Source organism: Heterodontus francisci, chromosome 31, assembly GCF_036365525.1.
Source record: "Heterodontus francisci isolate sHetFra1 chromosome 31, sHetFra1.hap1, whole genome shotgun sequence".
NCBI classification, from domain to species: domain Eukaryota; kingdom Metazoa; phylum Chordata; class Chondrichthyes; order Heterodontiformes; family Heterodontidae; genus Heterodontus; species Heterodontus francisci.
The window spans coordinates 19,083,347-19,109,095 of NC_090401.1; the positions used below are offsets into that span (position 1 = coordinate 19,083,347).

Sequence of the window (25,749 nt, forward strand, 5' to 3'; positions counted from 1 at the left end):
CCGAGAGGGGGGTTTTGGCGCTTGGGCAACTCTCAACCTCCATACATCCGCCCAGGCATGCGCCATGGAGAGGTCACTCCATAGTCACCTCACAGCGACTGAAACAACACGGAAGGCAGCAGTTATGGGTTATAAGTCCAGCTAAATTGGCGTAGAGATTGGGCGCCAAGGGTTGCCTTTGTCGGTGGGAGAGGTCATCGCACCTCACTGGACAGCTACCGCCCGCCTCAAACAGGGCAGCCCCCGGTCAATAAGGTTCTGTCCCGCCACAGTCCACCTGCTTCAATGGGTGCTTGGAGCTCAGGGTCACTGCCCGAAAAGTGGACTGCAACACCGCACCAAACAACATGAATAAAGGAAAGAAGGTACCAGCCCTTCGCTTTGCAAACTGGAACGTCAGAACTGTGTCCTGGCCTGTCGGAAGACCTTACACAAATCAACGATTCTCGGAAAACCGCCATCATTAACAACGAGCTCAGCAATGTAGACATTGCAGCACTTCAGGAGACACGCCTCCCCACGAGTGGATCTCTAGCAGAGCAAAACTACACCTTCTTCTGGCAGGGCAGGGATCCTGAAGAACCAAGACAGCATGGAGTGGGCTTCGCCATCAGAAACTCCTTGCTCAGCATGATAGAGCCTCCCTCAAATGGCTCGGAACGCATACTGTCCATCCGACTGCTCACCACCTCTGGTCCAGTACACCTACTCAGCATCTATGCTCCAACACTCTGCTCCCCACCTGAAGCTAAAGACCAGTTCTACGAGGAACTCCATAATATCATTAGTAGCATCCCCAACACCTGTTCCTGCTGGGGGACTTTAATGCTAGGGTTGGGGCCGACCATGACTCATGGCCCTCCTGCCTTGGGCGCTATGGCGTTGGAAGGATGAATGAGAATGGGCAGAGACTGCTTGAGTTGTGTACCTCTGCATCACCAACTCGTTCTTTCACACTAAACCCTGTCACCAGGTTTCATGGAGGCACCCAAGATCGTGTCGTTGGCACCAGCTAGACCTCATCGTCACAAGGCGAACCTCCTTAAACAGTGTTCAAATCACACGCAGCTTCCACAGCGCGGACTGTGACACCGACCACTCCCTGGTGTGCAGCAAGGTTAGATTCAGACCAAAGAAGTTGCATCATTCCAAGCAGAAGAGCCACCCGCGCATCAACACGAGCAGAATTTCTCATCCACAGCTGTTACAAAAATTTCTAAACTCACTTGTAATAGCCCTTCAAAACACTCCCACAGGGGATGCTGAGACTAAGTGGGCCCACATCAGAGACGCCATCTGAGTCAGCTTTGACCACCTACGGCAAACGTGCGAAGAGGAATGCAGACTGGTTTCAATCTCATACTGAAGAGCTGGAACCTGTCATAGCCGCTAAGCGCATTGCACTGTTGAACTACAAGAAAGCCCCCAGCGAGTTAACATCCGTAGCACTTAAAGCAGCCAGAAGCACTGCACAAAGAACAGCTAGGCGCTGCGCAAATGACTACTGGCAACACCTATGCAGTCATATTCAGCTGGCCTCAGACATCGGAAACATCAGAGGAATGTATTATGGCATTAAGAGAGCTTTTGGGCAAACCATCAAGAAGATCGCCCCCCTCAAATCTAAATCAGGGGACATAATCACTGACCAACGCAAGCAAATGGACCGCTGGGTTGAGCACTACCTAGAACTGTACTCCAGGGAGAATGTTGTCACTGAGACCGCCCTCAATGCAGCCCAGCCTCTGCCAGTCATGGATGAGCTGGACGTACAGCCAACCAAATCGGAACTCAGTGTTGCCATTGATTCTCTAGCCAGCGGATAAGCCCCTGGGAAGGACAGCATTACCCCTGAAATAATCAAGAGTGCCAAGCCTGCTATACTCTCAGCACTACATGAACTGCTTTGCCTGTGCTGGGATGAGGGAGCAGTACCTCAGGACATGCGCGATGCCAATATCATCACCCTCTATAAAAACAAAGGTGACCGCGGTGACTGCAACAACTACCGTGGAATCTCCCTGCTCAGCAGAGTGGGGAAAGTCTTTGCTCGAGTCGCTTTAAACAGGCTCCAGAAGCTGGCCGAGCACGTCTACCCTGAGGCACAGTGTGGCTTTCGAGCAGAGAGATCAACCATTGACATGCTGTTCTCCCTTCGTCAGATACAGGAGAAATGCTGCGAACAACAGATGCCCCTCTACATTGCTTTCATTGATCTCACCAAAGCCTTTGACCTCGTCAGCAGACGTGGTCTCTTCAGACTACTAGAAAAGATTGGATGTCCGCCAAAGCTACTAAGTATCATCACCTCATTCCATGACAATATGAAAGGCACAGTTCAACCTGGCGGCATCTCATCAGACCCCTTTCCAATCCTGAGTGGCGTGAAACAGGGCTGTGTTCTCGCACCCATATTTTTTGGGATTTTTTTCTCCCTGCTGCTCTCACATGCGTTCAAATCTTCAGAAGAAGGAATTTTCCTCCACACAAGATCAGGGGGCAGGTTGTTCAACCTTGCCCGTCTAAGAGCGAAGTCCAAAGTACGGAAAGTCCTCATCAGGGAACTCCTCTTTGCTGACGATGCTGCTTTAACATCTCACACTGAAGAGTGTCTGCAGAGTCTCATCGACAGGTTTGCAGCTGCCTGCAACGAATTTGGCCTAACCATCAGCCTCAAGAAAACGAACATCATGGGACAGGACGTCAGAAATGCTCCATCCATCAATATTGGCGACCACGCTCTGGAAGTGGTTCAAGAGTTCACCTACCTAGGCTCAACTATCACCAGTAACCTGTCCCTAGATGCAGAAATCAACAAGCGCATGGGAAAGGCTTCCACTGCTATGTCCAGACTGGCCAAGAGAGAGTGGGAAAATGGCGCACTGACACGGAACACAAAAGTCTGAGTGTATCAAGCCTGTGTCCTCAGTACCTTGCTCTATGGCAGCGAGGCCTGGACAACGTATGTCAGCCAAGAGCGACGTCTCAATTCATTCCATCTTCGCTGCCTCTGGAGAATACTTGGCATCAGGTGGCAGGGCCGTATCTCCAACACAGAAGTCTTCGAGACGGCCAACATCCCCAGCTTATACACACTACTGAGTCAGCGGCGCTTGAGATGGCTTGGCCATGTGAGCCGCATGGAAGATGGCAGGATCCCCAAAGACACATTGTACAGCGAGCTCGCCACTGGTATCAGACCCACCGGCCGTCCATGTCTCCGCTTTAAAGATGTCTGCAAATGCGACATGAAGTCCAGTGACATTGATCACAAGTCGTGGGAGTCAGTTGCCAGCGTTTGCCAGAGCTGGCGGGCAGCCATAAAGGCGGGGCTAAAGTGTGGCGAGTCGAAAAGACTTAGCAGTTGGCATGAAAAAAGACAGAAGCGCAAGGGGAGAGCCAACTGTGTAACAGCCCCAACAAACAAATTTTTCTGCAGCACATGTGGAAGAGCCTGTCACTCTAGAATTGGCCTTTCTCGCCACTCCAGGCGCTGCTCCACACACCACTGACCACCTCCAGGCGCTTACCCATTGTCTCTCGAGATAAGGAGGCCAAAGAAGAAAGGACAAAAGATGGGTCTAGAGGAGGTGTAAATGATATTAGCAGAATCATTACCAACATCTGCTGTCTGAAAAAATGAGTACCGAGGTTATGGCCTGAAATTGTTGAAACCAATGTTGATTCCAGAAGGCTGTAAAGTGCCTAATCGAAAGATGAGGTGCTGTTCTTCATGCTTACGTTATGCTTCATTGGAATAGTATAGGAGGTTGAGGGCATAGAGGTCAGAGTGGGAGTGGGACACAGAGTTAAAATGATAAGTGACCGGAAGCTCGGAGTCATGCATGTGGACTGAATGGAAGTGTTCTGCAAAGTGATCACCAAATCTGCATTTAGTCTTTCCAGTGTAGAACAGACCACACTATGGCTGATGAATTTCATGTACTAAATTGAAAGAAGTACAAGTAAATCGCTGTTTCTCCCCTAAGAAGTGTTTGAGGCCCTGGACAGTGGGAAGGAAGGAGGTGAAAGGGCAGGTTGGAGGTGATTGAAGAGTGGACCAGAGTGTTGTGGAGGGAAGTATTCCTTCAGAATGCTGAAAGGGGAGAAGAAGATATAAAAGCAAAATACTGCGGATGTTGGAAATCTGAAATAAAAACAAGAAATGCTGGAACCACTCAGCGGGTCTGGCAGCATCTGTGGAAAGAGAAGCAGAGTTAACGTTTCGGGTCAGTGACCCTTCTTCGGAGCTGGTTCCGAAGAAGGGTCACTGACCCAAAACGTTAACTCTGCTTCTCTTTCCACAGATGCTGCCAGAGAAGAAGATATGCTTGTTGGTGACATCACGCTGGAGGTAGCAGAAATGACATGGATAATAGTGGATATTGGTTGATAGCCTATCCCCAGAAATGAAAATAGAGATGTCGATGAAGGAAAGGGAAGAGTTGGAAATGGACCGTATGAAGGAAATTGGAAGCGATGTTGATGAAATTTTCCAGTTTCGGGCGAGAATAGATATTGTCATCAATGTGCTGGAAAAAGAGGTGAAGGAAAGATCCTGAGTAGGACTGGAGTAATGAATGTTCTACATATCCCATGAAAAGGCAGGCATAGCTAGGACTCACATGGATTTCGCTAGCAACACCTTTTATTGGAGGAAGTGAGTGGAATTAAAGAAGTTATTCAATGTGAGAACAGGTTCAGCCAGGTGGAGGAAGGTGGAGGTGGATGGGGACTGGTTGGACATCCATTGAAGGAAGATGTGGACACCCCTCAGCTGTTGCTGGTAGAAGATGGAGCTGTAGAGGGATTGGACGTCCAATATTTAAAATGATGTGGTTAGGACCAGGAAACCGGAAGGGGCGGAGGGCATTGGAAGAATCACAGATGTATGTGGGTAGAGACTTGATATGGGTAGATAAAAAGTCAAGATAGGAAGAAATAAGAACATAAATCTGTTCCATGGGGCAAGAACAAGTGAATCTTGGGAAGGAAGTAGAAGCAGGCTGTGTCTGGTTGGCAGACTATGAGATTGGAGGCTGTGGAGGGAAGCTCTCCAGAAGAGATGAGGTCAGTGACAGTCTGGGAAGGAATGGTTGATGTGGAGCTGCCATGGTCCTGGAGGAGGTAGGAGGAGGTGCCAGAGAGTTGGCGTTCTGCCTCCGCAAGCTAGAGGTCAGTTTGCCAAACATCAACACCACTGCTCTTGTCAATAGGTTTAATGACAATAATATAAAAGCAAAATACTGCAGATGCTGGAATTCTGAAATAAAAACAAGAAATGCTGGAAATACTCAGCAGGTCTGGCAGCATCTGTGGAGAGAGAAGCAGAGTTAACGTTTCAGGTCAGAACTGGCAAATATTAGAAATGTAAAAGGTTTTAAGCAAGTAAAGTGGGGGTGGGGCAAGAGATAACAAAAGAGGTGTTGACAGGACAAGGTCACAGAGAATAACTGACCAGAAGATCATGGAGCAAAGGCAAACGGTATGTTAATGGTGTGCTGAAAGACAAAGCGTTAGTACAGAGAGGGTGTGAATGACAGAAAACTGAACAACCTGGCCCCAAGCACAAACATGAAAAAAAGTAGGTAGGCACAGTAGAAACAAACTAAAATAAAACAAACACATAAAAAATAAAAAAAATAACTACAAATAGAAATAAAACCGGGGGCTCTGAAATTATTGAACTTAATGTTCAGTCCGGCAGGCTGTAGCGTGCCTAATCGGTAAATGAGGTGCTGTTCCTCGAGCTTGCGTTGATGTTCACTGGAACACTGCAGCAGGCCCAGGACAGAGATGTGGGCATGAGAGCAGGGGTGTGTGTTGAAATGGCCAGCAACTGGAAGCTCGGGGTAATGCTTTCCGACTGAGCGGAGGTATTCTGCAAAGTGGTCACCCAGTCTGCGTTTGGTCTCCCCAATGTAGAGACGACCACATTGTGAGCAGCGAATACAGTAGACTAAATTGAAAGAAGTACAAGCAAGTTGCTGCTTCACCTGAAAGGAGTGTTTGGGAACTTGGATAGTGAGGAAAGAGGAGGTAAATGGGCAGGTATTACACCTCCTGCAATTGCAGGGGAAGGTGCCGTGGGAAGGGGTGCTGGGGGTAATGGAGGAGTGGACCAGGGTGTTGAGGAGGGAACGATCCCTTTGGAACGTTGACAGGGGAGGGAAGATGCGTTTGGTATTGGCATCACGTTGGAGGTGGCGGAAATGGCGGAGGATGATCCTTTGGATGTGGAGGCTGGTGGGGTGGAAAGTGAGGACAAGGGGAACCCTGTGGCAGTTCTGAGAGGGAGGGGAAGGGGTGAGGGTAGAGGTGCGGGAAATGGGCCAGACACGGTTGAGGGTCCCGTCAACCACAGTGGGGCGGGGGGTGGGGGAATGCTCGGTTGAGGAAAAGGGAAGACATATCAGAAGCGCTGTCATGGAAGGTTTAATGACAATGTTAGGATTGGACCTGAGAGAACCCAGTGCTGCCAGTCCAGCGGGAGGTAGGTGTGAGTGAGTAAGGGGAGCAGAGACAATGAGAAGGCTGACGTCGCATCCAATGGTGATAATGGATCAGGGTAGGCCTTCCAGAGTAATGAACAGTTTGGGGAGCTAATCATTGCTTTCTATAATTATGGAGAGTCACAATATTAAAGGACAATAAGTCAATAATTGTAAGTACATGAGGGATGGGGTTGAACAGATTTCCAAGGAGAAAAACTTTCCTTGCCCTGCCATGAACAGAACCACCTGATCATGTCGTGGGAAAACCCCGGGCCAACACTGGGGAGAATGTACCTGAACTTTCTGGAAAACTCCGCCCCCAGCCACTGCAAGGCGTGGCGACGGATCACGTGGAGCAGGGGATGACGTTAGCTCTGACCTCGGCCTGTGAGGTGTCGTCGCTGGGGAAACCGGGTTAACTGCTTTTTAAAATTCCTTATAAAACTCGGCACTGTTGGTCTGTTTTGTTGGTGAAATGGTTAGCAGAGAGTTGTGGGAGGAGGATAGATTTTTTTTTTATTGTTAATTATTTATAGGTGTTGGGGGCGGGGTTAGCGCTGCAATCCCGGCGTGCCGCGGGGTGGAGAGCCATGGTGGCTGTTGGCGGAGCTGCAGCTGAGAGCGCAGGTAAAGCTCAGGGTGAGAGCAGGACAAGCTGGTGGCGGCAGCAGGCCTAGGTCCCGGGTCTCTCGTGACAGGTCACCGGCCTCATCTTCCAGAGAGCCCACCAATGCGCGGGGCTGACAGTGCGGCTGGGGCTCGGACCTGGGGAGTTGTGGCTTGTGGGGTGGGCCCGGCTTGACAGCGACCGGGACCCGCTTTGACAGGAGTGGGGGAAGTCAGCTGATTTGCTCTCCCACCTCCCAGCCTGGCTCGGGGCTCAGGAACCGTGGGCTGGAGTCAGTTTCTAGTTCCCATTGAGCTACAGATTTACCCCTTCCCCCGGGTCTCTGTGACCCCTCCCCCCCCCCCCCCTGGTCTCTGTACTTTATTTTGTGACTCCTCCCCTATCTCACCTGGTCCTGCCTTCGTAGATCGGGGCTTCTGCCACAGTTACTGAGGCGGGAATCTCGACATTTATAAAAAGCAAATCTCCTTGTTTAAATTATGTGAGGTTTGTGTTGACCCATCTCCTCGTAACGCTAAAATCTGCTTTAGGAAGTAGGAGCAAGGCTTTATCTTCAGGCAGTGACTGGTACATGCAACATTACCGGGTGCTCTGGTTTCCTTCCACAGCCAAAGACTTGCAGGTAAACTGGCCATTGTAAATTGCCCCTAGTGTAGGTAGGTGGTAGGAGAATGGTGGGGTTAATGTAGGATTAGTATAAATGGGTGGTTGTCGGTCGGCACAGACTCGGTGGCTCGAAGGGCCTGTTTCAGTGCTGTATCTCTAAATAAAAATAAAGAATTCCAGATCATGGAAACTAAACACTTGAAGGCAGTTGTAGGGCAAAGGGACTGGGAGATGCACAAGTGACCATAAGTAGACAATATAGAGCTCTTAGGGTTGTAGGGCTGGAGGAGCTTCTAGTGATAAGATGGGGTGAGGCAGTAATGGGATTTGAACACTGGTGTAAGAAATTTAAAATTGAAATGTTTATTATTGCAGCTCACCAGTATCCCACCTTGAACATTTTTTGTCAGCCTAAACACTAAAGCCCTGATTGCTTTCATCCCTCCTGCTCCCTTAATGACACTGAAGCCTGTTGTTGCACTCTCCTCTTTCCACTGATTAGAAATCCAGAGAATGGGTGATCAAATTCTACCAGTTTTTTTGAATAAATATGGACATTATTAAGCTGGTATTCATAAAAGCAGCCATAAAATTATCGGATTGTTAATGCCTAACTGATTTCGTAAAGCCCATCTGATTCCTTAGTGTCCTTTAGGGAAGGCAATCTATTATCTTTCCTATGTCATTCCAGTCCCACGCCAGTGCAGTTGACTGTTAACCGTCTGCTGAAATTGTTAAACAAGCTATTCAGTTGTACCAAACTGCTGCAAATAATAACAGGCTGCAGTTGTTCGAGATGGTGACTGTCACCATCATCTTGGGGCACCTAGGCATGGGCAATAAATACTGGCCTTGCCAATGATCCCACTAAAGCCTGGGTCGTGTATAAAATTAAAACCCGACCCAACAGCAGCCAGCCCAAACTCGACCCAGGCCAGAGTCCTTTAATTTTTTAAAATGCCTGATCTGACCTGAACCCAACACATGTAGTCGGGTTTGGTCAGGTAGCCAGGCTTTACTGCAGAATGCAGAGTCCAGACTGCATGTTGCCTGCCTTGACGTCCTGAATGTTCATTTGATGATTACTTCCTGGAGCAAGGCAACACTGTCCACGTCCAGCCCGACCCAAGTCTGAATGCTGGACCCGGAAGAGACCTGACACATGTTGGGTCTGGTCGAGGTCGGGTAACCATGCTTTACTGCCCACATGCTGAGAATGAATAATAAGAAAAGATCTGGGGCCTCCTAGAGCAATGTGGCTCAGTAAGGCATCACAATTTATCCACTGTGCCATTTTTCTTAATAAACTGCTCATTGCACGATTTGTTTTTACATCTGTGTTCTTTGTAGACTCTTTGAGTCTAGTTTAACCAAAATTTCATATTCACTGGATGTAAATTTGCAATGTGTATACATATATAATATCTTAAAATCGCATTTACCAAGTGAACGTAATTAGCAGTTACCATCCTGGTTTAGATCTTGCCTAGCCAGGTCGAGATGGTGCATTTAAATGCTGATTCATTGTTTGCAAACCTTAGAAATATTAAGCTTGGATCAGTGTTTCATTCATGGCCAATCTTTGTATCCTGGTCCATTTGATGGTTCAGAATTTTGTCTGCTTGGAATTTATCAAATTTGTATCAAGTGCTCCCAACTGAGGTAACATTGGGCTGTTAGTTAACTATATTGCTGTGTGCCAAGTAATCCAAGTTAGTAATATTTTTTAACATGTCTTTTATTCTTGGATTCAAAACTATGTAATAGAATACAATTTGATCTGTTGCCATTCTTGGATGGGAATTGTACCCTAATCAGGTATACATTAATCTGGAGCACATTGTTTGGAATGACCTTGCATTATTGTTGAGCTTTAAAATCCAGTCTGCGATGGCAGTGAGAATCCAAGTTTCTAATGCTTTGTTTTTCCCAGTTTTTTCCTCTTCCTCTCCTCCTGAGGTGCTGACATTTGGGGTACAGTCCTTTGGCGACAGCTGGCCTCTTGTCTTGCACGAGTGACCACTTCATAAATGTGCCTATGTGTAGGTCATAACATCACCCTGCACTTTCCAGCAGGGTCAGTTTACTGTGATCAGAATGGGTACCCTAGGCTTAGGAGTGCTGAGATGAGTTGTAGTGCTCCTGCTGAAATCAGCTATCTCAGTACAGACTGGAAATCAAACACAGGACCTGCTGAATTTGTGTGACTTGTATCACATGACTATATTTGCTCACATCGACTTTCTGCAGTTTTATAACATTGTGGGAGCTTGCGGTGTATACATTGGTTGCTGCATTTCTTACTTTAATTGCAGATATTATTATAATGTATTTCATTGGCTGTAAAGTGCTTTGAAATGTCTGGAGGTCATGAAGGTGCTATATAAATGCAAGTTTTTTTTCCTGTTGTAGAAAACTGATATTGTGTATTTTTTTCTATCTTAATAACTCTCACTATCTGTCTGTTTCATGACCATCCAGAAAATTCCACTATTCTGCCGTAATCCAGAATACAACATGGGCGACAATGACCCAGAAAAAAGCAAGCTTGTATCTGAGAATAACAATGTCACGTACTATGAAACAGAAGATGATGAAGAAGAGGTGACCGAAGAGGAGAAGATGGGATTTTCTGGTAAAAATGGCCTGGTGTCCTCTTCCTCTGGGACCATTTATGATAGGACAACTGTCCTAATAGAACAGGATCCAATTGGCCTAGAGGAAGATGAAGATGAAGGAGGGAACAATAATAACTTGGTGTCTTTTTTATCTGAGAGCGGAGAGGACAACTTTTATTTGATATCAGATCCTGATGGAATGTCGCAGGGGTACGTCCATCACACCATTTCTCCTGATCAGATTCAGTTTACCATCAATCCTGGATCCACCCCCATGCCCAGGAACATAGAGGGAGCCACACTCACCCTGCAGTCAGAGTGTCCCGAAACCAAGGTTAAAGAGGTAAACAATAAAAGCAATTTAACATGCTCTTGTTACCTTTTAATCAAAATGTGCCTGCGTAAAGTACTCACTCCTGTGACCCTCGCTCTCAATCCTCTCCCAGTCCACTGGTCCGTCATGCCTAACAAATGTTCATTTCAAAATGATCATAATTTCAAACTGCTTTATAGTTGCGCCCCGTTCTACCTTCGTGATATTGTCGAAGCCTTCCATCTATTTTCTTGTCCCCACATGTACCTTTCCATCTCTTCTAACTGGGCTGCTCTTCATTTTGTACTCCTATGACTCTACCTGATTCAATCACTGCACTCCTGTCCTCTGGAACTCCCTGTATAATTTCTTCTGTCTTTCACCACCTCCTCTTTGGCTGTGCCTTTAGGATCCTGCCTTAAAGGCCTGCTCAAGTCTGCAAAAAAAAAACCCTGACCCGAGCCCGACAGAACCACATCCGACCCAGCCCGAGTTCTTCCCTTTTTTTCCCCACGCCCGATCTGACCTGACTGTCAGTTAACTTACCTTCCGTTTTTCAATTTGTTGCTGATCTGCACAAGCTTAAAAGAACTGTAGCAAAACCACCTTTCTAGTCCAAAAATTAAATTAACATTGGAGCCACTTACCTGTGATAGAGCGTGTCCGGCCTGACCCGAGCTCGAATGCCGGACCTGGAAGTGTAACCCGACCTGACCCCGACACGTCCCGTCAGGTTCGAGTCAGGTAGCAGGCCTTTATCCCACTTTAACACACTAAATATTCCTTTTCCTTCTGCCGAATGCTAACTTTTTTCCCCTCTGTAATATAAAGCACTTTGAAGCTTTGTTTCCAGCATGTGAGGAATGCTACAAAAATGTGTTGTTAATGGTTACATGGAAAAGAGAACTTGTGCGAACTCTTGTTACATTGTGGCTAGGAAAGCTAGCAAGTACTTGGCTTACAAAATACCATCTGGGATATCAGAAAAAAATGGTTTATCTAAAGTCTGAGTGCAGTGTTGGTGGTTAGCTATACAAAAGTGGCCACTGCTAACCTTTGAAAGGCAAGGCAGAGTTATACCTGCCAGACCAAGCCAATGTGTTGTCATGATAACGGTCTCTTCCTGTGGAATCACACCACAACCTTTGTAAGCTGAATATTATCTTTTTCTAACTGTTCAGTTCTGTTTTAAATCTTTATGTCCAGGTTTAGAGTTTTAAAAAAACTTGGTAGAAAAATGCCAACTGGCATATCACAAGCATTGTTTTGCAAAATGTTACTCATGAAGTTAGTTATCTGACTTGCAACACTTACATATCAATGGTAATTTTTTTTCAAATTTCTGTATTTGGATGGATTGTATTACAACAACTTGCATTATGTCTGAGTTTGCATCTTGGAGCTCTGAAACCTTGTGCTGTGTTTAAAAATTGCATTCCTTAAGGATTTAAAGATAATAGGTTGTGTTCCTATGTCCTGCAGCTACGGTGATATTGGAGCTAATATTTTATTTGAAAGGGCAGACTGCGAATCTGTTTAAATAGTTAGGAACAGTGAGTTCACTTGCTACAAGGCAATGCTTTTATTCGTCATTGTGGATGTCCAAAGTGCTGGTGGCAAATAAAATGGTATTTTACCACCATCTGAAGTAGAGAAACTTGGAGAGGAGATATCTGGTGTGTGGCAAGTCCTGCGGAAGCAATAGTGTTGGTGTCAAAGTTAGAGGCACATAGATTACCTTGTGCTTCACACAAACTTGCATCTCTGGTAAACAGCTAATCTCCTCCAGTAAAATCTAACAACTAGCAGTTTTTTTTTACAAGTGCACGATTGATTGAAATAGTGAATAGTAGGGGTGTTAGTGTCCTAGGATAGGGAGAGGGAAACGTTTAACCAAGGCCCCTGCTAAAAGCTGTCTGGTTATTTCCTGCTGTGCAGGGGTTGTGTGGCAATTGGATGGATAAGATCAAGCAAACTTGTTCAGGCAAATTGTCTATTTTAACTTTCTACTTACATGAAGCATGGAATGAATTGCTGAAGTTGTTGGCAACTATGGAACTGTTCCCTAGCAAGAGTTGACGTCCTCTGGAGGAGAGGGAATTAATTAAAAGATCAAAGCATAAATTATGTATAAATACTCTTTAAATGTTGTGATGGTTAACTGTTCATGTCAAGTATTGGACGGAAACATTTAAAGAATCCATATCTAGTCTGTTTTGCAATTATTGGAGCCCTCATAATCAGGTGATGACTCCTTCAATGATATTCTCTAATATAATAGTGTAGAATTCAAAGGACATAAACAAGTTGGACTGGGCAGACAGGTGGCAGATGAGGTTCAATGCAGAGAAATGTGAAGTGATTCATTTTGATAGGAAGAACATGGAGAGACAATATTGAATAAAGGGTACAATTCTAAAGAGGGTGCAGGAGCAGAGGGACCTAGGCGTATATGTGCATAAGTCATTGAAGGTGGCAGGACAGGTTGAGAGAATGGTTAATAAAGCATACAGTATCCTGGTCTTTATTAGTAGGGGCATAGAGTACAAGAGCAAGGAAGTTATGTTGAACTTGTATAAGACACTAGTTCTGCTTCAACTGGAGTATTGCATCCACTTCTGGGCAACACACTTTAGGAAAGACGTAAGGGCATTAGAGAGAGTACAGAAAAGATTCACGAGAATGGTTCCAGAGATGAAGTACTCAGTGATGAAGATAGATTGGAGAAGTTAGGACTGTTTTTCCTTGGAGGAGAAAAAGCTGAGGGGTGAGTTGATAGAGGTGTTCAAAATCATGAGGGGTCTGGACAGTAGATAGCGAGAAACTGTTCCCACTTGTGAAAGGATTGAGGACGAGCGGGCACAGATTTCAAGTATTTGGTAAGAGAAGCAAAAGTGATGAGGGAAAACTTTTTTGTGCAGTGAGTGGTTAAGGTCTGGAATGCATTGCCTGCGTGTGGTGGAGGCAGGTTCAATTGAAGCATTCAGAATGGAATTAGACTGTTATATGAAAAGGAAGAATGTGCAGGGTTATGGTGAGAAGAACTGAGTGAATTGCTCTTTCGGAGAGCCAATGTGGACGTGATGGGCTGAATGGCTGTCTCCTGCGCTGTAACGATTCCATGATATGGTACTAGACTATACATAATTATGTATGTGGCCATCTCTTTAATTTCAGCCACAGTAGATGCTTGTTTTGTAAGCCTGTTGCTGCAGAACCCAGCTGTATTGTACACTTTACATGAGCTTTCGACATTTCAGTTTGCTTTGGTTCTGGTGTGTTTTTTTTTGGCAGATCCCTAAATTTCTCACTTGACCTCAGCATCCTCCACCCTGAAAGAAGCCCAATCTTGCCTCTGTCTCTATTTCTTGGGCAGTGTTTTCCATCAAAAATTATGTGGTCTTTATGTGGTTGCACTTGAATCCATTCTGTGCAGCTCTTTTTAAAAAAAAAAATCAATGCACAATTTCTCTGTCTAATTTATTGCCCACTATGTTCATTCCAACAAATATGAGGCAGTGATCTTGTTTAGTTTGGGTGACATAAATCATAAAGAAGTAACTCGTCTGAGCTTTGATTTCCACAATAATTTCATTCCAGTGCAACAGTAGACATTTATGATTTGTAATCTGGAGTTGACACCTGTTTCATTTTGGTTTTTTTTAATTTTAGTTTAGTTTAGAGATACAGCACTGAAACAGGCCCTTCAGCCCACCGAGTCTGTGCCGACCATCAACCACCCATTTATACTAATCCTACACTAATCCCATATTCCTACCACATCCCCACCTGTCCCTATATTTCCCTACCACCTACCTATACTAGGGGCAATTTATTATGGCCAATTTACCTATCAACCTGCAAGTCTTTTGGCTTGTGGGAGGAAACCGGAGCACCCGGAGAAAACCCACGCAGACACAGGGAGAACTTGCAAACTCCGCACAGGCAGTACCCAGAATCGAACCCGGGTCCTTAGAACTGTGAGGCTGCAGTGCTAACCACTGCGCCACTGTGCCGCCCTCATAACCTTATTTTATTGGAAACTGCAGGAGTTGTAGCAGAAGCCAGTGGCCAGAAGTCACTGCCTAGTTGAACTGTCTTGCTCCTGTGAATGGATAAGCATTTATGACCCTAGCACTGCCAAATCAAGAATTGCTTGGTGTATGTAAAGTCAACAGGCCATTTGACAGCATTAAATTCCTTTAGCTGTTCTGATGAAGGGTCACTGACCTGAAACCTTAACTCTGCTCTCTCCACAGATGCTGCCAGACCTGCTGAGTATTTCCAGCATTTCATTTTATTTCAGATTTCCGGCATCTGCAGTATTTTATTTTTATTAAATTCCTTTAAAGTTGTTGCATTCTCTTGGTACCAATGCTAGCTATAATTGTGGAATGACAAGTGTAATTACCACTGCTGTAATGTGTTCAAGGTAGATAATTGATTCCCTGAACTGCTTTTAGTGGTTAGAATGAAGTTCAGTACTGTACTCTAGTATAGTTTCATTACTTAAACGATTTTAAATGAAAATATCTGATCTTTGCAGAATGTTTTGCAACACAATTGTGAAGTAGGAGATTTCAGTCAGATGTAGTGAAGGGTATGCAGTGTGTACCTATGTTAAATTTTAGTTTAGTGTATGCTCATATCCAGGGATCTTGAAGCAGTGGTTGATTGGCTGCTCATCATGCCAGAGATCCCTGTCAGTCCTGCCCAAACCCCTCGGAATCCTACCATCTCCTAATGGGTTACTGCTGTAGTAAAAACTGAAACAGCAGTCCAATTCAATCATGCGTATAGCTCTGCAAGCAACAGGAATCTAAGCCAGCAAGGCATGCACACTGAGCTGGCTGGCTGATGATTTGGCAGTGGACTTACTGCTTATGATGGATGGTTAACTTTGTATTTTGACTATCTGCTGTTGATGGGAGGGGTGATGTTTGGTGGTTGGCTCAGTGGATGGTTTGTTATGACTGCTGATTGTGGCCAGGTGCTTTCTAGTAACTGGTACTGGGAGGATGCCTTCTAGTAGTTAGCTGCTTGTTCTAGATCATTTATGTTCGTGAGTGGGTTTCTTGGTCTGTACTGATCAGCTACCATCATGGAGTTGTCGGGAGAATGTTATAACTTTTTTTATATATATCAAGAAGTCGTGTGTGTGTATTATGAAGTTATGCTGTAAAGTACGCCACATGAAATATAAACAAATTATTTTTTTAGGACACCAAATGCAGCCCTTTTTTTTGGGAAAGAAATTCAATCCCTGATGTACACAGTATTTACAACACAAACAGGCCAATTGACCCAACTGATCTGTGCCAGTGTTTATGCTCTACATGAGCCTTTTCCCACCTTGCTTTATCTAACCCTATCAATTTAGCTTCTATTCCTTTCTCCCTTCTGTACTTAGCTAGCTTTCCTTTAAGTGACCACCACCACCTAGAAGGACAAGGGCAGCAGGCACATGGGAACACCACTGCCTCCAAATTCCTCTCTAAGTCACACACCATCCTGACTTGGAATATATCATGGCGACTTCATTGTTGCTGGTCAAAATCCTGGAAGACTCTACCTTACATCGTTGTTGGAGTAGCTTGACCATATGGACTGCAGTGGTTCAAGAAAGTGGTTCCCCACCACGGACAACTAAAGGTGGGCAATAAATGTTGGCCTTGCTGGTGATGCCCACATCCAGTGAATGAATAAATGAAAAAAAAAAATTGCCTGTAGGCTATTCATCTCAACTACTTCATGCGGTAATGAGTTCCACATTCTGGGTTGAGAAGTTTTTCCTGAATTCCTTATTGGATTTACTAGTGACTCTCTTGTATTTATGACCCCTAGTTTTCAACTCCCCAAGTGGAAACATCATCTCTTTTGTCTGCATGTACAGTGGATCCACTTTGAAAATTGGCACTACATCACTGGAATCAATGTATGCAGAAAAGATTGTTTCAAGGAAACTCTAAGCTAAATGTATCTTGAACATCAATTAGCAATTAAAAAAAAAAAAAATCCCTCCAACTTTTCTGCCTGCCTCTGCTGAGTTGTGAGACTGTTGAAGGATCCACGAGTTCCAGTCACCTCCGATACCTTGCCTAAGTGGCCATTTTTTAATGTGAGCTCAGGTAAGTGAGTATCTTGTGTTGTAACTTCAAGCCAGTATATTTAGCTTAGTGGAATTCATTTTATGAAATATGAGTAAGGTTATGAACAGGGAGCTTAATAGGTGTGTAGAACTACCTCCAAGAGTTACACTTAGTGTGTGTGATTGTGTATTAATGTGCCATGTGCAGGGACTTTTGGGATGTGTTCAATAAAATCTTCAAAGCATCCACATGTACATCGATGATACCTGGCTTGAGTTTTATACCATCTCTTGACCTTATCCTGCCTCTGTGCTGTTGGACTGTTTGTCTATTGTGCAGTATTGGCTAAGCAATAACTTGTTGATCATTGGAATGAGCAGTCATTGTTTTCAGGCCCCACCAAAAATTCTATGCCCTTGCCACTGATTTCAGTCCCTTCCCCAGCCACTGCCACTGTTAACTGGGCAACCAGATTGTCAACAGTTTTGATGTCCTGTTCAATCCTGAGCTGACCTTCTCACACGAGATCCTTTTCATCATGAAGACCATCCACTTTCGCCTGTGGTGTTGCCCATCTCAGTATCCAGTTGACACTGAACACCACATTGATACCTTTGTCATCTCCAGACTTGATTACTCCAGTGCTTTCCAGGCTGCTGTCCCTTTTTCCACCCTCCATAAACATCAGTGCATTCAAACTCTTGTCCATAATCCTATCCCTCACCATTTCATGCTGTCCCCTCACATCTAGCTCCATTGGCCTGTATGACCTTCTGGGTCCAGCCACAAACTTACAATTCTCATGTCTGTTAAAATCTCTCCATGACTTAATCCCTCCCAAATCTGTAACCACCTACAGCCCTCCATCCTGCCATTAGTGGCCGTGCCTTCAGCTGCCTAGATCCCAATCGCTGGAATTCCCTACCTAAATCTCCCCCTTCTCCTTTAAGATTCTTCTTCAAAGTCAGCTCTTCGATCTGGGTTTTTATCACCTCCTGATATTTCACTTGGTGTTAATTCCTTGCACCTCTAAAATGCTTTGGAATGTTTCTCTACATTTAAAGGTACTACTTAAATGCAAGTTCTTGAAAAAGCCATACAATTTGTTCACCGTAATAGTAAAATTGCAGCTTTACAAAAGATTATCTGATCTGAGTGATTTTGTAAAGCATTAACATGCTGTAGGCCTGACAGATTTGCAGCCACTTCCGAGATGCTGGTTGTTTTGTATCTGAATGATGGGGTTCGGTGCTGCCTTGAACTAAAAGAATAAAGCTCATCACCAATCATCACTTGATACCCTGAAGTTTGATTGCAGCCTTTGATAATTATAGTATCTACAAAATACATTTTGTATCAGGATTTTGTTCTGTTTTCTGTCAGTAGCAATTGTAATTGCAAAAGGCAGCTGTTAAGCTCAACACACTTAGCCTAGATATATGGCGCATTTCCTGCAGGCCTTTGGAGAAATAATCTGGATTGGCTATGAGAGAATTCTGTGTTCAGCATATGTTGTGTTTAAATTGAATTTACATTGTCTGGATTACTGCTTTTGTGAAATGAGTCCTGACAAGCAATCAGTATGTGTAATTTTGCAGATAGCCAATATACCTTGAGTACTATACCCAGTGTTTTGTGAGTATGCTACATCCAGAGCGTTCATATATAGCTTTGTATTTAGTTTAGAGATACAGCACTGAAACAGGCCCTTCGGCCCACCGAGTCTGTGCCGACCATCAACCACCCATTTATACTAATCCTATACTAATTCCATATTCCTACCACATCCCCACCTGTCCCTATATTTCCCTACCTATACTAGGGGCAATTTATAATGGCCAATTTACCTATCAACCTGCAAGTCTTTGGCATGTGGGAGGAAAACGGAGCACCCGGAGGAAACCCACGTAGACACGGGGAGAACTTGCAAACTCCACACAGGCAGTACCCAGAATTGAACCCGGGTCGCTGGAGCTGTGAGGCTGCGGTGCTAACCACTGCCCCACTGTGCCGCTGTGTATCAAAGAGCAAGGAACTGTTTACGTTTTTCAATTTTACTGCGTGATTATGATAAAGCTAATCATCTTTATGCTGCTCACACTAAGTCAAGGATGCACTATTTTGTTACGGAACCATTATACCATGTAACTCAGAATGCATTCAATTTTGGTGAAGTTGTATTTAAATGAGTCATCTGAGATGGCAGATGTTTCATTCAAAAGATGGCATCTCTGACAGTGCAGCACTCCAGGTATACCACTGGGGTGTCGGCAAAGATTTTGTTCTCGCGTTTCATGGACTGGGGTTTTTTTTGGTCCCACGACCTTATCTGGCAAGTGTTTTACTACTGAGCTATGGCTGACATTACGTTTACACAGACTGACTTATTGCAACAGAAAATCCTTAGCAGGTCAGGCAGTGTTTGTGGAGAGAAAAGCAGAGTTAACGTTCCAGGTTGATGACCTTTCATCAGAACTGTTCTTGTCAGCCAAATAGTGCAGCACCCCTCTCGGGACATGTGTGAACAAGGCAAGCAGCTGTCCATCTCCTTAACCAATTAGAATGAAGAATCATTAAGTAGCTGAGTCTGAACCAGGAAGTATCAGAAGTGTAACGAGACAGGGTTAATTTAATCTCATAGTAAAGGATACCCTAGGCAAGAGTGATCATAACAATAGAATTTCATATTTAGCATGAGGGTGCGAAACTTGGGTCTGAAGCTAGTGTCTTAAACTTAAAGGCAATTACAAAGGTGTGAAGACAGTTGGCTGCAGTGGACTGAGAAAATAGGTTAAAAGGTAACACGTAGCGAAGCAGTGGCAGACAGTTAAGGAGATATTTCAACTCTCAAAGATGTATTTCATTGAGAAAGATGCACCATCCGTGGGTAACCAAGGAAGTTAAGGATGGTATTGAGTTGAAAGAAAAGGTCTACAATGCTGCAAAGATTAATGGTAGGCCAGAAGATTGGGTAAACTTTAGAAATCAGCAAAGGATGATTTAAAAAAAAAAGAGGGAGAAATTGGGTTGAGTCAACAAACAGGAAATATAAAAAGACAGTAAGAGCTTCTACAAGTACATAAAAAGGAAGAGTCGCGAAAGTAACACATTTGTCCCTCTTGAGGATTGAGACTGGGGAATTAATATTGGGAAGCAAGGTAATAGAAACTTTGAACAAGTATTTTGTATCCGTCTTAATGGAAGAGGGCACACAAAATACCTTGAGTAGAAGAAAATCAAGAGGCAAAAGGGAGGGAGGAACTTAAAAGAATCACTCGCTAGAGAAAAATCACTAGGAAAACTAATGGAACTAAAGGCTGACAAGTCCCCTTGACCTGATAGCCTGCATCCGAGGGTCTTAAAAGAAGTGGCTGCACAGATAGTGGATACATTGGTCACAAGCTTTTAAAATTCATTAGTTTCTGGAAAGGTCCCAGTGGATTGTCAAACCACAAATGTAACACCTCTGTTCAAGAAAAGAGGGAGACAGAAATCGGGCAACTAAAGGCCAATTGGCCTTACATCTGTCATTGGGAAAATGTTGGATTCCTTATTAAGGAGTAAGTAGTAGGACATTTAGAACAGATTACAATTGAGCAGAGTCAACATGGTTTTGTGGAAGTAAAATCATGTTTGACAAATTTATTAGAGTTCTTTGAGGATGTAACTAGTAGGGTGCATAAAGGGGATCCAAGAGATGTAGTGTATTTGGAGTTCCAAAAGGTATTTAAGATAGCGCATACAAGTTTAGTGTATCGGATAAGAGCTCATGATGTTGGGGTAATATATGAGCATGGATAGAGGTTTGGCTAACTAACAAGAAACAGAATCGAGATAAATAGGTCATTTTCAGGTTGGCAAACTGTAACTCGGCTAGCACAGGGATCAGTGCTGGAGCGTCAACTATTTATAATCTATATTAATGACTTGGATGAAGGGACAGAGTGTAGTGTAGTCAGATTTTCTGACAATACAAAGATAAATAGGAAAGAAAGTTGTGATGAGGATGCAGCATCTGCAAAGGGATGTAGATAAGTTAAGTGGGCAAAGATTAGGCAGATGGAGTATAATGTGTGAGGTTGTCTACTGTGGTGGGAAGAATAGAAAAGTGGAATATTTAAATGGAGGGACACTGCAGAATGCTGCAGTTCAGAAGGATCTGGGTGTCCTACATGAATCACAAGTTAGCATACAGGTGCAGCGAGAAATTAGGAAGGCAAATAGAATGTTTGCCTTTATTGCAAGGGGGATGGAGTATAAAAATAGGGAAGTCTTGCTACAACTGTACAGGGCATTGCTGAGATCACACCCAGAATACTGCATATAGTTTTGGCCTCCTTATTTAAGGAGGGATATACTTGCATTGGAGGCAGTTCAGAGAGGTTCACTAAGTTGATTCCTGGAATGAAGAGTTGCCTTACGAGGAAAGGTTGAACAGGTTGGGCCTATACTCATAGGAGTTTAGAGAAGAATGAAAGGTGATCTTATTGAAACATAACATTTTGAGGAGACTTGACAGGGTAGCTGCTGAGAGGATGTTTCACTTTGTGGGGGAATCTAGAATTAGGGGGCACAGTTTCAAAATAAGGGTCTCATTTAAGACTGAGATGAGGAATTTCTTCTGAGGGTCATTAATCTTTGTAATTCTCTTCCCCCAGAGAGCAGTGGAGTCTGGGTCATTGTCTAATTCAATCTTGGATATATTCAGAGTTTTGATCCATAAGGAAGTAAAGGGTTATGATGGTCAGGCAGGAAAGTGGAGTTAAGGCCACAATCAGATCAGCCATGATCTTATTGAATGGCAGAGCGGGCTCAAGGGGCCAAATTCCCTACTCTCTGCTCCTATTTCTTATGACCTTATGGTGACTCCAATGTCAAATCAGGTACAGAAAGTGAAGTGAAGAGAAGGAAAGATCATTAGCCTCACCATTATCTTTATAGCAGAATCTTGCCCATTGTGTTTTAAGATGTTGGATGACATTTTGAGCTGTTATCCTTTGAGTTTCATTTATTCACTTGTGGAACCCATTTGTGCTGACCCAGTGACCTGTGTAATAGAAGGGGGAGGGAGAAGTAAAATAAAGTGTTGTCTTTTAAGATTGGGATGGCCACATTGTAGTTTTCGAAGTTCAGTTAACTCTGTTTGATATTTACTTCAATTTATTCATTGATCTGTTCAGTTTGATTTTGTGAGCCAGGAGGTTTGGATGGGCTGTTTGTGACACTGGTCACATTGGTGGATAAATCCGATTAGGAACACAAACCTCTTACTTATTTCTCAAGGAGGCAAACAATAACTTGGCGGGAATGTGGATTTAAACAGCAAATAATTCCTTGTGGTTCAATGCCACTCAACGAAGTGACACAAAGATATTGGCCATTCCTGGTCAATGCAGCCATTTTACCTCCAATTTTTATGTAGTTTGAGTTTTTTTTCCCTGAAGTCCTCAAGTAAAAATGAATTGGCACAGTGTTTATTTCCTGTTCTTTTTGGTTAGACTTGCAATAAAAAGGCACCACGAAGATGCATTTGGGCTTCAGTCCTATTTATCTTCAGCCCTAAATTCCACCCAGGGATATTTTTATTCGTTATGGGATGTGGGCATTGCTGGCAAGACCAGCATTTATTACGTATCGCTAATTGCCCTTGAGAAGGGGTGAGCTGCCGCCTTGAACTGCAGCAATTTTTGTGGTGTAGGTACACCACAGTGCTGTTAGGGAGGGAGTTCCAGGTTTTTGACCTAATGACAATGAAAGAGTGGTAATATATTTCCAGCTAAGGATGGTGTGTGACATAGAGTGGAACTTGTAGGTGATGGTGTTCCCATGTGCCTGCAGCCCTTGTTCTTCTAGGGGATAGACGTTGCGGGTTTGGAGAGTGCTGGCGAAGGAGCCTCAACAAGTTGCTGCAGTGCATCTTGTAGATGGTACACACTGCTGTCACTGAGTGCTGGTGGTGGTGCAAGTGAATGTTTAAGGCGGTGGATGGGGTGCCAATCAAGCAGGCTTCTTCGTCTTGGATGATTTAGAGCTGCTTAAATGTCGGAGCGGCATTAATCTAAGTAAGTGGCAAGTGTTGCATCACATTCTCTTGACTTGTGCCTTGTAGATGGTGGACAGGCTTTGGAGAGTCATGAGATGCATTATTCACCACAGAATTCTCGACTTCTGACATGTTTTTGTAGCCGCAATATTTGTGGTTGGTCTAGTTAAGTTTCTGGTCAGTGGTAACCACCACCTCTCCACCGTCCCAGGAATTTGATGGTTGGGTGGGTAAATGAGCATGTGTTCTGCCTGTCTGTACACTTCCCTCTCTTCATCCCACCCTGGTCCACCCCACCCCACCCCAAACCATATAAAGGAAAATTTACGCACGACTGAAGACAGTAGAAACCAATTCCTTGCTTACCTTTAATCAGAGCAACACATTACCAGCGTGCTAGTTCAATATTCATGTAAATTCCATACAATATATCACTGAAGCAAGGTAGTGCTGTCATGATTGACTAGTATTAAATCAGAGTATTCATGAAGAATTATAAAAATAGTGTTCTGCACACTGCCCTCAATGTCATCTTGGCATTGCCTGCAGCTATTCAGAACTGCACTAAAAGTGTGTGCTCCAATGGGAATATTCCCAACGGGAGCTCATTTTCAAGTAAATCAAGGATTCAAGCTTTGCACTCACTTCCAGTAATCTAACGAGTGGTTCATGGTGTCTGAGCATAATGAGCCCTGAGCTCTGTTCTTAGTGCCATGTTAATTTTGTACTGTTGGAAATCGGCTTCCTTTCTGTTGGGCAAGATCCAGATTTTAGTGCAATCAAAAAGTAGTGCTACTCTAGTGAATGGCTTGAGTACATGGTTACTAGGAATAATTAAGTCGATTACAGGAAGATTCTGTTTTACTTATTAATTTGTTTCTCAAGTAGCCTGAGCACTTGGCAATATAATACTGATTTTTTTAAAAATAAAAGCTTAAGATTCATTCCCACTTTTTTATATAGAAAGTATGAGGCTCTTAAATTTTACTCTACATATTTTCTTAACTTCAGCACTGAATGTCACTCCCGTAAGCAGGTCCTCTTCCTGCTCACTAATGTAACTTGATATGCACAATATCATCATGTCGCTTTGCTGAGGGATCAAGCAGAAATCTTTGTTACCACAATAGCTTACTGAATTGACTCGTGTGCTTTGTTCTCCTAGTTTTCAGACAGCACAAGAAAAGAAATTGAATTTGTATGTTAACCTGCCATGTTCTCAAGCTGATGTAATTCACTAGATGTGCAGCAATTAGTTTAGTATAGTCACAGTTGCATTGGCAGATATTGTAGTCAGTTTCCACACAGCAAAGTGCCACAAGCATCAAATCTGATGCTTGACCAATGCACTGGTTTTGGTGGTTTTCGAGAGTGGCATGTGATGCATTACTCACTACAGAATTCTCGACCTCTGACATGTTTTTATAGCCACAATATTTATGTGGCTGGTCTAGTTAAGTTTCTGGTCAGTGGTAACCACCACCTTCCCATCCGTCCCAGGATTTTGATGGTTGGGTGGGTAAATGGGCATGTGTTCCACCTGTCTACACCTCCCTCTCTCTGTCCCACCCTGCTCCCCCCAAACCAAATGGTAGAACTGTCAGTGGGGGAGCATTTTGGGGATAGTGACCATAACTCTAAGATATAAGGTAGTTATGGAAAAGGACAAGATGGACCGGAAATAAAGGTACTGAATTGGGGGGAAGGCCAATTTTAATATGATAAAACAGGTTCTGATGTAGGGTCACTGACCTGCAATGTTAACTCTGCTTCTCTCTCCACAGATGCTGCCAGACCTGCTGAGTATTTCCAGCTTTTCTTGTTTTTATTTCAGATTTCCAGCATCTGCAGTATTTTGCTCTTATGATGAAACAGGATCTGGCCAAAGTGGACTGGGAGCAGTTACTTGTAGGAAAGTCTACATCAGACCAGTGCGAGTCATTCAAAAAGGAAATAGTGAGAGTTCAGGGCCAACATATTCCCGTAAAGGTGAAGGGTAGGACCAACAAGTCCAGGGATATAGAGGATTGGATAAGGAAACTAAAGGAAGCTTATGGTCGATTCAGAGCGCTGAAAACAGATGAGGCCCTAGAGGAGTATAGTAAGTGTTGGGTGGGGGGGGTACTTTTTAAAAAAAAAAAAAGTAATTAGGAGTGTAAAGAGGGGAGGATAAAGGAAAATACCAAGGCATTTCATAAGTATATTATGGGCAAGAGGATAACAAGGGAAAGAGTAGGGCCCGTTAGGGACCAAAGTGGCATTCTGTGTGTGGAGCCGGAGGATGTAGGTGAGGTTTTAAATGATTACTTTTTATCTGTGTTCACTATGGAGAAGGACGATGTAGGTGTAGAGATCAGGGAGGGGGATTGTGATATACTTGAACATATTAGCATTGAAAGGGAGGAGGTTTTAGCAGGCTTAAAAGTGGATAAATCCCCATGCCCAGGTAATATGTATCCGAGGCTGCTAGGTGAGGCAAGGGAGGAGATAGCAGGGGCTGTGACCCAAATTTTCAAATCCTATCTGGCCACAAGAGAGGTGCCAGAGGACTGGAGGACAGCGAATGTGGTGCCATTATTCAAAAAGGGTAGCGGGGATAAACCAGGTAATTACAGGCTGGTGAGTCTAACAAGTGATAGGGAAACTACTGGAAAAAATTCTGAGGGACAGGATTAATCTCCACTTGGAGAGGCAGGGATTAATCAGGAATCGTCAGCATGGCTTTGTCAGGGGGAGATCATGTCTAACAAACTTGATTGAATTTTTTGAGGAGGTGACTAGATGTGTCGATGAGGGTAAAGCAGTTGATGTAGTCTGTGAATTCCAGTAAGGCTTTTGATCAGGTCCCACTTGGGAGATTGGTTAGGAAGGTAAGAGCCCATGGGATCCAGGGCAATTTGGCAAATTGGATCCAAAATTGACTTAGTGGCAGGAGGCAGAGGGTGATGGTCGAGGGTT

At 44.1% G+C, this 25,749-nt stretch overlaps 1 protein-coding gene across 1 annotated transcript in view; it reads left to right on the forward strand.

Annotated features, from left to right (window-relative positions):
- Positions 1–7,073: 7,073 nt before the first annotated feature.
- Positions 7,074–25,749, forward strand: part of mtf1 (metal-regulatory transcription factor 1) — a 125,901-nt gene continuing 107,225 nt past the window's right edge. The window contains exons 1-2 of the mRNA XM_068011153.1: positions 7,074–7,121; positions 10,210–10,689. Coding sequence (XP_067867254.1) covers positions 10,246–10,689 — 444 coding nt within the window. The 5' untranslated portion in view covers positions 7,074–7,121; positions 10,210–10,245. The remainder of the gene's footprint in view (positions 7,122–10,209; positions 10,690–25,749) is intronic.